The 16,805-nt window shown below is 39.7% G+C and overlaps 1 protein-coding gene across 1 annotated transcript; it reads left to right on the top strand.

Moving 5' to 3' along the window:
* The first annotated feature begins 291 nt into the window (after positions 1 to 291).
* Positions 292 to 16,647, top strand: adam19b (ADAM metallopeptidase domain 19b). The gene is made up of 23 exons (XM_079479942.1): positions 292 to 547; positions 690 to 802; positions 1,177 to 1,247; positions 7,138 to 7,216; positions 7,451 to 7,527; positions 8,422 to 8,620; positions 9,287 to 9,352; positions 9,739 to 9,810; positions 9,898 to 10,064; positions 10,474 to 10,558; positions 10,650 to 10,789; positions 10,869 to 11,046; positions 11,130 to 11,219; positions 11,351 to 11,546; positions 11,937 to 12,045; positions 12,177 to 12,375; positions 12,950 to 13,027; positions 13,460 to 13,568; positions 13,676 to 13,817; positions 13,908 to 13,995; positions 14,520 to 14,729; positions 14,879 to 14,973; positions 15,190 to 16,647. Exons 1-23 carry the CDS (start codon positions 430 to 432, stop codon positions 15,218 to 15,220), a joined length of 2,712 nt encoding a protein of 903 aa, XP_079336068.1. The 5' UTR covers positions 292 to 429; the 3' UTR covers positions 15,221 to 16,647.
* The last annotated feature ends 158 nt before the right edge of the window (positions 16,648 to 16,805 follow it).

Below are 16,805 nucleotides of genomic sequence, written 5' to 3'. Positions count from 1 at the left end.
TATTGTCAATTCTGCCACATGTATGCCTACAGTACATACATAGAGGATTAAATTCTTCTCAGACCCATGGTGCATACAAATAACACTACACAGAATACAATTAAATACAGGTTATTCTTATATATGAATATTAAAACATTATTTAAGTTGTTTCAAACTTGAAACATTTCGTTGTTCTGCTGAACACACAAAATATATTTGGAAGAATGTTTGCGATCAAACCGATCTGGGCGGTCACCGTAGGGAGGTGCTTGTGATGGTCATATATGGGAGATAAATAAGCAAAGATGCGCTTCGCACACAGCTCTACAGCGCGAGCTCGCACCAGTGCTATTGTTCACCATGAACGCTCTTTACATCTTATTGTCATTTTATTCGTGCACGGCTCGTTTTTTTCCGTGCTGTGTATGATTTTTACACGTCTAATTTATGATGCCGGGCGTACGTTTATACTGCTGCACAAGCGCAGTGCAGTTTCGTTTGTTTTTATTCGTTTGTGGCTGTTGTTTACATTTGGCTTTAATTTGCACTGCACATGAAGATTTAGGTGAGTGTCGTTTTATTGAAGAAAGTGATACGGATGAACCGATCCGTTGAATCGTAAATATGCTTAAACTTATTGCTCGAACTGTACTAGATCGATTATTTGATTGCATCGTGAATGATTGATTGATTAATCGTACTATTAGATGGACGTTGGCATGGCGACACATCGCGCATCCATGACAACCTGGAGCACTATATCACTTATCCACAGTGGATCAGTCCGGCCAGACACAAAAGATCTCACGTGGCAAACAAGGTAATATATGAGGATGGAGACCTTTTTTGGCAGTGCATTGATTGTGGAGAGGTCTTATGTGTTATTACAGCAATATGTGATGAGAAAGATCTGTTGTGCCTCAATGAAAGCAAGGAAGTATTTCATACAGCTTAATTTATTAATTTGTTTACGTTTAAATCCTACATGTTTTCATTTATTATGCTTATTTTCCCTTAATAATACCTACAAATCCATCGTCCATTTAAACATTCAATTTAAACATTCCCAGATTTCCAACACCCCTAAACGACTTGTCATTAGATCATAATGTTTTGAAAAAGCTGCTACGTTTCAGTAAAGCTATCAACAATTTTCGAGTCATTTTAGATAACCTGCTTGTTTTACATTCCCAGCATCCGTCTGAGGCGGAGGTCAAGATTACCGTAGCGGGAGAAGATCTGATTCTACAACTCCAGAGGAATGAGTGAGTCTTAAAATAACCATCTCCATTCAGCTCAAGCCCCTGCCGTCTAGCTTTGCTCCACTGTATCCACGTATCACTTTCCAACTGGAGGTGTCATGAATCATGATATACTTGCATTGAAATGCCATTCATTGCACTGTAACAAAAATACATGTCTTGCTCTTTTCAGTCCGGTGCAAGCAACTGTACATGTGCTGATGGAAAGCGCTTGCATTGCATTTGTGTTAACCCACACGGGACTGACATCTGAAACGCTCTGCTCCCGAAGCTAAGTGTGTCACGTGGTTTTATATTTGTATCCCCCCCGGAGTGCGTACCATTATAAAGAGAAAAGTTAATTAATGTTCTTGTAACAAGTTGATGGGAAGAAAAGAAAGGGATGGTTTTGAGGTTTGTCATCGACATCAAAAGCCTAGTTACTAGACGTTCCTTGGGGGGCAAAGACCCCCTGCTTCTTTTGTTCAAGGAATCTGTCTCGGTTGCAACAGGAAAGCCAGGATAGTCTCTGCTGGTCTAAGTGGTATTGCATTAGTGAAGGTCCTATCTGGAAATCAGAACAGATGGTAATGCCATAGGCAACTAACAAAGGATCTATCCAAAGCACGTCTCCGTTGTGTCTGAGTGACACAACCCCAGGCGAATGCATCCTGCTGTGGGCATTTGCCACCGGGAGATGCCCCTATACAGCAAAGCTATGATTCAATCTATGCATCCTTGTTGCAATTTATGGAGATGTTCCTTAAACACAATGTTGTGACAGTTTGGTTTTTAGGAAGGATGCGATTGCACACATGAGGTTAAGCAAGATTTACATCGAAAGACATGTTGTTGGATTCTAATCTAGTCATCAATCATGTTATGCTTAAAGGGACAGTTCACCCAAAAATGAAAGTTTTTTCATCATTTACTCACCCTCTTCTCATTGCAAACATATATGATTGTCTTTCTTTAACAGAACACAAATTAAGAAATTTTGAAGATTGTTGGTAACCAAACAACACTGACACCCATTAACTTTCATTGTATGGACATTTCTGATAATATCGTTTTTTGTTCCACAGAAGAAAGAATTGTTTTGTTTTAGTGAACCTTTAATAATAACTAACAGCATTGTTTTTGAGAAGCATCAATAAATATATTGAAACCTTTAAAAATGTATACTTTCAGTTTAGTTTATCAATGGCTTGATTTAATACTAAATAAAGTCAGGTTTAGTCACTGCTTTGAGTATTTCTGAACCCTTTTTTCTATTGCCTTTTCTCTGCAGTGTTTTTATTCATCAATATGTTCTTTGAAAATGACCACACACGCTCTCTCTCCCTCTCTGTACCTTTTGACCACTCTTTTCATCCCCAAGGGTCATTTAGTGAGAAAAGCAATCCATGCTAACAACATTTCATCATAGATGATTGTGAGTACATGGAAACTGTGCCAGAAACTTCAGCTGCTGTCCACTGAAACCTCTCATTCATAATCCTTTGCATTCCCAATTGAAATATCTGATTGACTTTCCATCTAATTCTGTCCGTCCTCAATTAATCATTTCATCAATTTTACATTGAGGGAGGAGCCAGAATATCCTAGTGATTTGAGTACGGGCTCTTTTAAACTGAACAGCAAGTAACCAATGCAATAGAATACGCAAGCAACTACCTCGTAATGCCCGGGCAACAGTCTCACAACACTTTAAAATTGTGAGTTTTTAAAATATAACCGTCCACTTTTTGAGATGCAATCATTTGGAAAATATTTTATTAAACTGCTAGAAAATAATATATATACATATTTGTATTCTCCCAAAAAAAATTTCTTAGCTTTTAGTAAGCAAGTACGTTGTTACAATAAGGTTGATTTTCTAAGGAAATAATCATCTGTTTTTTAAGAGTTTTTTAACTTAAGGTATAAAGCCTTTTCTGTTGTACTTCTTGTTCCGTGTCGCAGTACAGCCTCATGTGTAGAATATTAAAAAGCAGCTGTGAATCTCCAGTCGGTGGCTGTCATCCAGGATAGATCCATCACAGTCTCGAGGAGAAAGCTTGTGTGTGTGTGCACTTATGTGTGTTGGCAAAGCCCACAAGCTTTTATTCTAATGAATGTTTGGCCTCATGGACCCGGAGGAGGTAATTGGGTTTATATCCAGGCGGGGCACTGCTGACTCGGGTCTTCTGAAGGTGGCGAGATCGGGGTAGCGGGACTGGGAGGTCAGAGAAGTTATTTAGGGCTCTTGTGATTTTCTGGTGTGGGAGGGAACCCCAACACAAACCAGTGTCTCCTTGTGACTCCCTGTTTTCATTTGCTCTCGTATGCATTAGCATTGTTCCATCATAGTCTCAGTGTCTGCTGACCTCTGGTGTAGTTTATTTCACTTTGTATATCCTTTATTTCTTCACGCTCTCTCTCCAGAGTGTCAACAGATCTCAAAAGGGCCATTAGTCTCCGGTCCAACACCTAATGGTTTCAGTCAGGATGTTGGCTTGTGTGATAAGCAGGAGGTTGCTCATAAGTCACGTGAAGTCACTGTGAAATACCATTTGGAACACATTCATAAATATTATTTCTTTTTCTAGAAAAACTTACACGTACACATATTGCTTAAAGTATGTTAACATATTAATGTTTGCCTTACAAATGACCCCTCTCACGTTCTCGCTGGCTGTCAAAATGAGTGCAGACCGCTCAAACACACTAGTAAAACATGGAGACACTCTTGCACTGGGCAATAAAAGCCCACCCATCATGTGTCCCACTTTGACATTTCCCCGATGACATCATTCTCCCCCCACACCGAACGCCCTCTATTTCATCCTCACCATATTCGATCTCTCTGTCATCCTCTCCTCTTCCTTCTCTCTCTCTCTCCCCCTCGCTCGCCCGCCTTCTAGAGTGATGTCATTTGATATGAAAATGTGGCCCACTGACCCTTTGAGACGGAGCTCCTCTGTACTCAAATGAGCTCTTTGTTTCAGTCGCTGCCAGACGGCAGCGTCTCGAACACAAAGCTCTTCATCCTTGCATCTGTCTGGCCTCGTGCCGACCCTTTTAGTGCTCGGGGGAGAGAAAATTATTCCATTAATTCTGCTTCTCCATAGCGGGGGGAATGTATTAATCCGTATAAAAGAAAATATGAAAGACAGTGAGTAGAGTCAGGTATTGTTAGTAAGGGAATGCCATTCTTATTTTCGTTGGACGGCAGTCAAATCTTCTGTCGGCTCCAGTACCGTGTTTGTCTATTTCTGACCGTGTATGTTTTATAGCTGTCGTTTTGTAGGTGCTGGAGATTGTTTAGCTAAAACAACTGCCAAGGCCCCACTTATACATTCACTTTATCGTCCGCCTGGTAGGAGCAGCGGCTCCTTATCAGTAAAAACTTCCCATCTCTCTCTCTCTCTTTCTCACTAACTTTATTTTTCCAGAGCCTAAGGGACAATGACATCATGCCGGCCGAGTGTGAATTTATTGTTAATTAATATCTTCTCTTTACGGCATTGGGTGTTTGTGGTCGGCTCAATATCGTAATATTGGGTCACAGTGTGGTGTGACAGCTCGGGCGTGGGCCATGTGGGCTGAGCGGAGCTGACTGTTGGCTCAACAGGCGTGCATTGTTTAGGAGGTGCTACTGTAGGGTATCAAATGTACTCATGAACTACCCTTGGCCCGCTGCCCCCATTTCTGTCCATTGAGCGTTTCCAGACGCTCTCAAATGATTTTGCCAGTGTTGGTGTTTTGACATGCCAAATTATACACCTCCTTCATTTACCTGTATAAAACTCAGTCAGGCAAGAAGAAATCCCTCAGTTGATGCTGTGTCTCTAATTCCCTTCCACTATAAAGATGGAAATGAGTCATTCTCTTAAAAAGGAAGCCTATTCATGTTGTTTTCTAGACATTTGCATTTTGCACTTGGACACATTTGATTATAGTGCGATAAATGTTGGAGCATGTTTGTAGGGCACAGCTCGGGTTCAAGACTATCTGGGTCTTGTTATAGATTTGACATGCTGTTTGTTGGAGCACATAAATTCATGTATTTTAAGATGGAATCTAATAGGACAGTGTTTACTTTTCGTTCCCAAAATATGCTTCTGTGTATCCCCTCTCTCTTGACTCATGCACATATTCATTGACACAATGCATACTTTATTGTTATAGCTAATTTTTTACATATAGTATATTCATAACTTCATAACCATAATAAAAAACAATGTACACCTATATATAAAAACATGTTATTTTACCAAATGAAATAATTATGAATGAAAGATTCAACTAGTAATGATTAGTAGTGACTACTTTGTAGCATTCATTTGCAATGTTTGGTTTTTAATGTCTTTAAAGAAAGAGTAAAAATTCTGTCAATGGGGGTCAATGTTGTTTGTCAAAATATCTTCTTTTGTGTTCTGCAGAGGAAAGAAAGTCATACAGGTTTGGAATGACATGACGGTGAATAAATAATAAAATAATTTTATTGTTGTAGGGTGAACAACTCCTTTAAAAGATTGCATGTATCCGAGGGACAATACGAACAGATAAATCTCTGAGGGATTCTTTGCACTAGCGTCCATAACACGTTTTCTTCTGGCAGAGATCGACGGCCCCTGCAGGGTCAGTACAGGCTTGTGTAGCCTAGTGGGTGTTCCTGTGTGAGGTGATGGAGGTCACAGCGCAGTAGGTCTGGACGGCGTCCAGAGCAAGTGGTATTAGGCCTACAAATATAAACAAAGAGGAACAGACGCTCAAGATTTATTTTTGTGAGAGAAAGAAAGAGATAGACAGAATGAGACCACAGTGATGACGGGAGTTGACAATGAGTCTATTACCGCAAAACGAATACTTGTTGTTGTTAAAGGGTGTGATTTTTTACTCACCCACATGACGTTAAACATGCTTAGAGAACTTCCATCGTCTTCGGAGCACAAATAAAGATATTTAGGTGGCATTCAAAATATATTTCCAGGCCTCCTTATAGACATCATCGTCTCAGATTCCGCGTTGTGAGTCAAAGCGCCGGTGTCCAATAGGGGCGTCCGCCGCACAAACCTAATATGTATGCGTCAAAGTGCTCTCGTCCAAGAAGAAGACGACGAAGAAGTGCCATAAACGGACAAGACAGAGGAGAATATATTGATCAAAGTCAGTATTTCGGTTTGTTTTTCGCACATGAAGTATTCTCGTCGCTTCAAAGAAATTCATCTGAGCCACTATGCGCCATACACGGACAAATTATGGACCAATTTAACCTTGTCTGTAGTACTTTTCATGATGTCTATAAGGAGGCCTTGAAATCTTTCGGATGTCACCTAAATATCTTCATTTGCGCTCCGAAGACATTGGAAGTTCTCTAAACATTTTTAACGTCATGTAGATTTTTGGGTGGACTTCCCCTTTAAACTCTTTTGATTGATATGATTTGTTTAATTTGAGACAAAGCAAGGCCTAAAACAGCTCGGTTCTCTATAGAATTTTGTTTAAAAGTAAGTGACCTTGTTTCAACGATTTTGTGAGAAAGAAGTGCAGTATATAGGCACACTGAAAGAATTTACGGTATAGACTGTTTTCAGTTGCTGTGTGTCTCTCACCGATGCTTAAACTCAAACACTTTCAGATTAATGTTTAATGAGGCCATTACAGGAAAGAGACTTTAATGTCAGGTTGTATGTTTGCAGAAATCCTTTGAAACGCATGAGAAAATCAAAGAGATTTCCCGGTTTCTGTTCTCTAAATAACCTAAACCCAACACATGTCACATTCTGGTTCACTTGTGACTCCAGAGAAGGAATGAAAACATGTTGAATTTGTTTACATTGTTCCTGATGGACGTTGTCTAGTTGTCCAGCTGTGGATTTACACAGAATAAATGTATAGCTATAACGTGTCTGTTTTCTACTTCAAGGGAGCTGTTTTCACCTGAGTATCAAGAGATATGGTACGATCCAAATGGAAACCGTCAGTTTTCCAGACCATCCATCAGGGTAAGTGTGCTTCTTGATAACAGATGAAAAGATTATTCTGTCATGGTTATCTCACAGTTATCACAGTAAACTAATAACCACAACTTAAGAAAGAGTGAAAAGTGTTTTGCTTTTACTTTTATCTGTGTTTAAAAGTATGTGTGATGTTAATGTTATGACAAGAACACTAGATTAGATTATTTTAATGTAATATTGATCAAGTGAATTGTTGAACTTATGCTGTCTTGGTTACAGGACCACTGTTATTATCATGGGGCAGTCAAAGGGTTTCAGGGGTCCAGTGTGGTCCTCAGTACCTGTGATGGACTCAGGTAAGGACAGGTTTATCTCACGAATGTTCAACATATCTCTTTTTGAAAGCCATGCAGCTCTAAAAAAAATGAACAGATCATATTATAATTTTGACATGTAATTTATGGCTAATCGCTTAAAAGCCCAATCTTTACTGATATGATCACATCCTGACAAAAAAGGCCTTTAACAGCTTGTGGTTCTTGCATCAGCACCCTAGAAGTGGAGTTGAGTGGGTTCATTGTAACAGTATTGGCTGGATCTCTGAGTGGGCTGAGTGTAGATGTATAGAGTCCTGTTCAGAGATCACACTCCTGGAGAGACTCAGTTTCCTGTCGGAGATTCTGTTAGGAGAAGGAGAGCATTTACTGATAGCAAAGAATTTATGATGTCCTCCAAAAAGTGCAATAAAGGTCTTTAAGACAGCTTAAGTGAGTGGGAATTTCATTGGAGAAGAGGGAATATCTGAAATCTATCCATGTGAGCGTTTTCACAGTCCATACACACACACAAACATCAGACCAGATGGTTTTCACAGCTGCACTGCACAATTCCCCACAAATTTGGCTTTTTTTTGCGTATTGCATTGTAATTCATTTTATTTTTGCAATGCATGCATTTCCATTGATGGGCGTTGGGCATTATCATCACACATCTGTGAAGTCTTGTGCGTGTGTTTAATGAATATTTGGATATCCAGGAAGCAAAAATCTAGTTTAGCTTAAATAACCCAGTTCTGTATAAACACACTTTGGCCATCAATTCCGTTTCGTTCGCTCTTTTCTTCAACCTCCCATCCGGGATAAAGATCATTAATGTGCACAGCTGAAAGTGTTCCATCCTGTTTAAATGTCCATGATCTTGTTTTTCCACTTTAACACCCCATGTCCTTGTGATTCACATGTTTTCTCCAGGGGCATGATAGCAGTCAACCATAGCGTGAGCTACATGATCGAACCGCTGGCTAACCAAACACGCTCTCAGGGACATGCTGTATACAACACTCGGACCCTGAAACTACCAGTGGGTACCTGCGGACATCACCATGGAGACGGGAATCACACAGAAAGCCTTCAAGAGCTGATGGATGGAATTGCGCATCATGGCCATAGGGTGAGATCATGGGCCTACTGTCTAAAATTTATTTGCCGTATGATGGTTTAATGGTTTGGTTATATGTTCAAATGGTAGAGCATGACATTAGCAATGCCAAGGATCATGGGTGTGATAACTATAAGGAACACATGTGAGTAGAGTAGAGTAGACTAGACTAGACTAAGTGTAAAAATAATCTTATAAAATCTAGATAATATTAATTGTATACCCTAAATACTACAACACTTTCCACTTGGATTTTAGACCTTGTATATGTTATAGTAACCTATGTTCAACATGTAAACATGTTTTGAATATGGTTGAGTTGAGTTTAAAACTTGCATAACTTTGCGTTTAGATCATATTTAAGTTGACTTACTGAAATGAATATATATGTTTTGAAGCTTAGTTGTTTTATTCACTTCCATTTTAGATTTTTTTTATAAAGTTGCTGGTCCTTTTGTCCCATATGATAACACTTGAGAAATGCCACTGAACTTAAGATACATTGTTCTTTGCATTGGTGTCAATAAATGGACAGTCTGTCCTAAACACAGGATGTTCAGCAGTCTAAGTTGGTCATGTCTCACAGCCTTTCAGCCATGAAGTCAGAGAAGCAGTGACTCAACAAAACTTCTGAAGTATATCAGTTCATCTGTTTTATCTTGTGTTTTCTCACGGCAGGACAGAAGAGATGTCAGCAGCAACATGAAATACGTAGAGCTGATGGTGGTGGCGGATCACGCTGAGGTAAAGTGGAGGCTTTCTCTTCCTGACTCTACAGTCAGTTGCTGTGAATAAGAACGCCTGCCAAACGGATGAATGTAATGCAGTATAAAATCAATGTATATTATAGTATACTGCAAGAAATTGCATCCTGATATATCAGTGTTTCTACGGAAGACACTATGAGCTCATCAAAATATTTTTACTAGCCCATATCATTACATTTGAGGTGGTGTAGTGGTTAAGAATATGAACTAGGTTGTTTTTCACTGGAATAAGTTCCTCTGGTTAAACGCATCAGCTAAGAAACAGTTATAACTTGATGAATGTGGAGCTTCCGATCAAATGGTTATAATCATGTTCAGTTTAACTTACTGTAAGGCACAAAGATCATTTCAGTCTTGTTGCAGTTTGTCAAACTTGGTCGAGACCTTGAAAGGACCAAGACGAAGCTGCTTGAAGCTGCTAACTTTGTGGATAAGGTGAGATTGTGATTATAAACACATTTTCCATACATATAATAGCAAATAAAGCCTCAACATTTTTCAGTGTGTTATTTAATGTTCCAGTATTACAAAAAACTGAACATCCGGGTGGCACTGATCCAGCTGGAGATCTGGAACAATCAAGACAAGATCATTGTGACTGATAACCCCTACAGCACCCTGGGCGCATTTCTGAACTGGAGGAGGAAACAGCTCCCAAATCTGCCCAATGACAACGCTCAGCTTATAACGTCAGTCTAACCATCATTAACATCTGATTTATGAAGCGGTTATCATTGATAATGGGCCTGTCTTATAGGGATAGTTCAACCATAGTTCATATTTCATCTCTTTTCTTCAGTGGGACACAAAAGAAGATATTTTCTGAAATGTCTCCAACCAAATGTCCACATTAATTGGCTTCATGCTCAGAAGATTGTTCCAAATTTACTCAATGCACCGATCCTAAACCAAATTTCCCCCCAAAAAGCACTTGAGTTGTTATTTCCCATGTGTTCTTAAACCAGTTTGGTGTGACAAAAAAAGTACATTAATAGGCCGATGTTTCTTTCAAACATTTTGGAACAAAATGTAGGTGATTTGATTTGGTTTTGTCATATCTTATTGCGGTACAAGCAGTTGTTTAATTTGTGTTCGCAGGGGTGTTTCATTTCAAGGCACCATCATTGGTCTGGCACCTCTTAATGCCATGTGTTCCGAATACCAGTCAGGTGGAGTCAACTCGGTAAAATAACTTACCACACATATCCATTGTGCCTACAGTGTCAAACACATCGCTCATGGTGTCAATCTTTTTCGTCTACCTCTCTATACAGGACCACTCTGACAGCGCAGTTGGCATCGCTGCAACCATGGCTCATGAGATGGGGCATAACTTTGGCATGAGGCATGATCCTGCAGGCTGCTGTCTCGCTCTGCCTGTGGACGGCGGCTGCATCATGGCTGCCGCCACAGGGTGAGGACCAGAACAAGCCGCTCTACAGATACGCCTTCTTTATTGAGGAAACGTATGAATAAATTATCGTTTTCCTCAGGGATCCGTTTCCTCGTGTCTTTAACCCGTGCAATCAAAGGGAGCTGAACGGGTACCTGAACTCGGGCGGAGGGAAGTGTTTGTTCAACCCTCCCAACACCAGAGTGATGTACGGAGGTCAGCGCTGTGGAAACGGATACTTGGAGGAAGGAGAAGAGTGTGACTGTGGAGCAGTGGAGGTCAGGAAAGAGTTTCATTGCATCCTGTCTGCTTTTTCTCACGCTTTTGATCTCTCACACTCGCCTTGTCCTTTATCGTGAAGGAGTGTGCGAGTGCATGTTGTAATGCCAACAACTGCACGCTGAAGATCGGAGCGGAGTGTGCGCATGGAGTTTGCTGTCATGAGTGCAAGGTACTGAGGTCTCTGTCAATGAAGAATAAACCAGTTCGTGCTGGGGTTTATTAAGTCAGCATCTGAAAACGTATTAAACATAGGTGCTCATATGGTAATAGTCACGGTTGGTTCTCTTGCAACCCAATCAGCTGAAAAGCCCAGGAGTGACGTGTCGAACTCCATCAGGTTCATGCGACCTGCCTGAATACTGTGATGGGAAATCAGAGTCCTGCCCGGCTAACCTGTACCTGATGGATGGCAGCAGTTGTGCGGAAGGCAAGGCTTACTGTTACACGGGCATGTGTCTGACCCTGAAGCAACAGTGCGTCTCTCTCTGGGGCAAAGGTAACGTTTCACAGGCTAACAATGCTGTCTTATATTTTAACATGCTCAGCGGCATATCTTTTGGAACACGTGCACTATATCCCCCAGATCACATCAAATGAATAACTGGGTTTGCTGAGGTTTCGTGACATCTGCTGCTTCAGGTGTAAAGTGTTGGCTCTTTTGGTGGGAGGGTGGATAAAGAAAACCAAATCTTATTGGTGTAAAATAATGTTATTTAGAATGGAAACAATTATAATTTGTATTGCTTTGGCTTTTTTTTTTTTAAGGGATATGCTGTACAGTATTTTCTCTGTGGTTAAGATTTACTATAGCTTGTGCATTGACACTTTCAGTCAAGGAATCATTTAACGATGGTTGTTTAGTAAATTGTCTGTCTCTTAATCTCAGACGCCCTTCCTGCTCCTGATCTTTGCTTTACTAAAGTAAATGAAGCTGGTGATTCGTTTGGAAACTGTGGAAGAGATATGATGGGCAAATACAGGAGCTGCACAGAGAGGTGAATACCTTCAGTTTAAGTTGAGTTATTAAGTCAGACCTTTTTATTTCGTATAAACATGTGCACTATCCGTTCTGCATAAATCACGACTTACATTCGGCATCAGTCACATGCTTTGGTTCTCTGTGTAGAAATGATAAGTGCGGGAAGATTCAGTGCTTGAGTTCTGCCAGCAAACCTCTAGAAACCAACGCTGTGGCCATTGACACCAGCATCCACACTGGTGCAGAAGAAAAGAAGATCTTATGCAGAGGGACACATGTTTACCAGCAGGGTGATACTCTAGACCCAGGTTTGGTTTTGACCGGGACTAAATGTGGGGACAATGCGGTAGGTACTAAACACATAACAATGATTTGTTGTTGTTGTTTTTGTTAGGACCCCCCAAAAAAAACAACATTTTTTTTTTCAAATAACTATCCCATCCCCTTAAATTCGTTATTCTCCTTTCGATTGATTTCTCCTATCAATAACACTAGTAAACTCATTGTCATACTGTATATTGACGTGCTGTATTTTGCCATTTTGACAAACAATTGTCCAATAAATACATGAAGAGCTCAGTGTTTTGTCCATTTTGTACTATATAGCTCATATTTTAATGGTTCAATCTTATCCGAGGGGACATTAAAAGCCAATATTTTACATACGTATATGCCCCCGGTACATCAGTTTTGGCCACTACTGTATGCTTGAAGCTATTAGCAAAAATTAAAGGACAAGCCTTTCAATATGTACTGCCCCAACTTCCTGTTTCAATAGAAAATGTGACTTGGGAAGTAAAATTGCTTAAATCAAACAATTACATGATGTGTACTTTTCTTGAGTAACGTCTCTAAAGAGTCTAATATTGTTGCACATCATCTGATGTAATGCTTGTTTCTCATGTCTTTGATCGGAACAGATGTGTTTTGAAGGTGAATGCCGCAATGCATCCTTCCTGCAAACAGACGAATGCAATGCCAAATGTCATGGTAATGGGGTAAGCATGAAGTCCTAAAGCTTTTCAATGCACATATCTGGCAAAGCTAACTAATCCTGCAGGTTTAAACCTACAATATTTATAAATGTTTTGTCACAGCGTGGGTTTGATGTAGTCTGTTTTAGATCACTCAATGTCGATGAGCTCAGGATGATATCACTTCCTAACAAATGTGTTAATCTGTGTGGGTGAAGGGCACTAAACTTTCAGTAAACGTACAATATATGGTAAACAATTACAATTTAATCAGGTCACTCGTACGTTTGACCTTAAAATGCATCACGTTTTACCAAGAAACTTCTAACATAGTGTCAAAGTTCTAAAGGAATAAATGGCTTTAAAGTGAAATTTTGTTTTACTAAACCTTAGTACCTTTCATTTACTAAAAATGTGCAAAAAATGTCTGACGTTAATTGTCGTCTGTCCCCGCAGCTTTGCAATAACAACCATAACTGTCATTGTTACTTGGGATGGGCTCCACCATTTTGTGATAAATTGGGTTCAGGAGGCAGCGTGGACAGTGGACCTGTGATCACACACAGTATGTCAAACACTAACCAGAATATTCCTTTAAACATAAACTGTTCTCTGTTTCACATTCAGCCTACCATTGATGTTTTTCATGTGCTCTTCTCTTATGTTGTACAGGCAGATTTTATCTTGGACTGGTCCTCCTCATTGTGTTTTCTATTTTGGGGTTGGCTATTCTTGGTGTCGGTTTGTACTGCTATAGAAAGAAGTCCCACCCCAACAAAGGCAGCGTCCCTCCAAAGAATCAAATATGCATCAAGTAATCAATTCATAAATGTTTAAAGTGTAAATACATTAATGAAATTATCTTTATATCTGACATGAGCAAATGTGTTATTTCTTTTGAAAGTTTTTCAGATCCCCACGAGTCAAAAAGTCGCAAGGCGGGTCACACCAACCCAGTGTTTCAGCCAAAGAAATCTCACGCTGAGGAACAGGTGTGAAGTTGTCTTGTGTCAGCATGTGCTCGCAGTATGTCGTTGCAAAAACACAGTTTCTTGCATCGTGGTCTTTTGAAAACTACCCAAATTTGAACATCAAAAGAATGATCAACTTCGATTCCCCGGAATTCACTGTATTGAATGCAATGGAGCTTGTCAATTGACGTCACGGCGTGTTGCATGCTTGGGCCGCGCCGCCATCTTCTGAGGTTGTTTACTGGCGATTCTTTTGTTTTACGACGGCGCTCACCTTGCTTTTGCGTACAGTGGTGTGAAGAGAATTACAGGGGTGAAAATATGAATAAATCAAGTCAAACGGAACAACTTTGACCTGAGCTCACTTGCAGAAAAGGGGCGCTACCACCTACAAATATGGCCGCGACACCCAGCATGCAACACGGTGTGACGACGATTGAAAAGCTCTATAGTATATTCTTTCAATCATTCCTTGTAGCTGCCAACTTTTCAAAAACTGCAATAAAAGATTGATAACAAAGATACTGTTTTTGTCCCCACATAAGGTCAGTCCTCGGGCAAGTCCTACTAGTTCATCCAGACCCAGAAATGTTGTCGGCCGTCCCGCTGTGAAACCTCCTCCAATCCCAGCCTACATCCCAAATCTGCATTCAGAGACCCGGTCATCCCCATCGGTTCCTCCCAAAACAAGACCAGCCCCTCCCAACAGACCCCCTCCGCCCTGTCCTGTGACCAAGCCTTCCCGAACCCCAGAGGTGAGTGTCCTTTAATTAATGTGCAATGTTTTCCTTTTGTCTAGAGCAAAACCTCAAAAAGAGGAAGCAGTTTAATCTTGTAATAAAACATTAGGGCCATTCAAGTTATTGTGGTGCCACATTATAAATAATATATTTCTCTCCTCTAGACACTTCCTAAGAACGGCTTGCCTGTATCAGCAGGCATAATACAGAAAGGGAAATGCAATCTAACGCCCCCTTCTGGACACTTGCAAAATGTCAGGTAATCAAGATTAGATTTATGCATTTTGGAACAGGCTTCTATCCAAAGCAACATACAGTGCATTCAAGATATACACTTTATTGTTTTCCTTGGGAATCCACGACATGGAGACATGAGCTGAAATTCTTTGTTTACTTCATTCAGTGTATAAGGTTTACTCAAGTATGAGTCACAATTAATAACAAAAAATTATTTGGCATTTTTGTTCTGTTGAAGGTTCCAAAGGGACATTTCTGGAAAGAGTTGAGTCTCAGCGATGCTCACCAATCAGGTCTGCACCTTTTCAGATGTCATTGAGAGTGACCAATCAGAACGCCTCACTCAAACGCCTTATTGACTCGGTCCAGAATTGTGGAAACCTGCAAACCGACTGTACCCCAATACAGCTCCTCTGTTCCGGTGCAATATTCAATTTCTTATTTTATGTGTATTTATTACTTGGACATCAGAAGAAAATGGTATGAAGTATGGCATTCTAATTTAATAAGAGCATGGGCCATTTGAAAGAATATCTTGCGGCAAGAATAAATGTTTTTTTGCACGAAGTATCATATAAATAGAGTAAAGTGTAAGATGGAAGCAAACTAATATGGAATATTATATTAACATAAAATAGGATATTTACAGTCTGTCTGGTTTGTATGTAACAGGTTTGTCATTAACTTCGCACTGCCGTTTTTGTGGAGTACTGTGTTAATCTGTACTCAGGAAGCTTATCTTAAAAGTATAATGAAGATAAAGTCATAAAGGCGGTTTTTATAGCAATAATTCTCAGATGAACAACACATGTACGTATGGCTGTGTGTTCTTTTTATGTTCAGTTCTGTGTAAATGTGAATGTGAATATATATTGCTACTGTACAGTAACAGGTTAAACCACCTGTATGCGGTGTTTGCAATGATGCTGGATATTGTGGAAGATAAATTAATAAGGCTGCTCCTGGTGCTTTGATTATAAAATCTCCTATGGGAGAACGACCTTTTGAAATATCGCTTGATCCATTGTTCTTCTTAACAAGGGCATTAACCCAGGGAATGTATTTTGGGTTTAAAAACCAAATTATGTTAATTTCTAAGTTTTTTACTTATTTTTTACTTGCGTTTGTTTGGAGCATATGATGATAATCGCACCTCTCGAGCTTCATGGTTTGTTGTAGGGGCCTGTGACCAATACTGGATTTCTGCCTTTTAAAGAGTCAAACTGTTATTTATTTATAGTGTAAAGATGCCTTAATGAAACTCATCAATGTTATACATAAATGCTATTAGTGATAATGTTTATTATTAAAGGTTGGCTTAATGTGGGTGTGAAGTTGGCCGATACTGCAGAATGCATAGTTTTTATTTAGACATCTTTTCAGTTTGAAACCTCTTAACAATAATAATTTCTTCCTATGCAAAATATGCTGTTATATAGTGCCTTCCATGTCATATCGGAAATACATTTCCATCAGTAAAACTTGATGTTTCCCATTGCATTATTTACTGGAATGGAATGTACTTTTATAGTCACCTGATAAACATTTTGTTCTTCGTGTGTCATAAAATGCCCTGTTTCTCAACATGCTTGTTGTTGAGTGTCACATGGCACGTCCCATATTTGTAAAATAAAGAATGCAGAGTATATGTGTTTGACACAATACATTTTTAATTGATAAATCTGCTATCAAATGTGTGTTTTTTTTGTTGCTTATTTATGCTTAATCTAGTTTTGTTAATCTCACGATGGGTCTGTATAGACTTGATGTAAACAGGGTTGTTGAACCCTACACGGCACCAAAGAGATAAACAGAAATAATCTCCGTGTTTTCATTGGGCTGCGCTGGAGGTGT

The sequence above is a fragment of the Barbatula barbatula genome (assembly GCF_947034865.1).
Source record: "Barbatula barbatula genome assembly, chromosome: 18".
NCBI lineage: Eukaryota > Metazoa > Chordata > Actinopteri > Cypriniformes > Nemacheilidae > Barbatula > Barbatula barbatula.
This window is presented reverse-complemented; position numbering and strand designations above follow the sequence as displayed.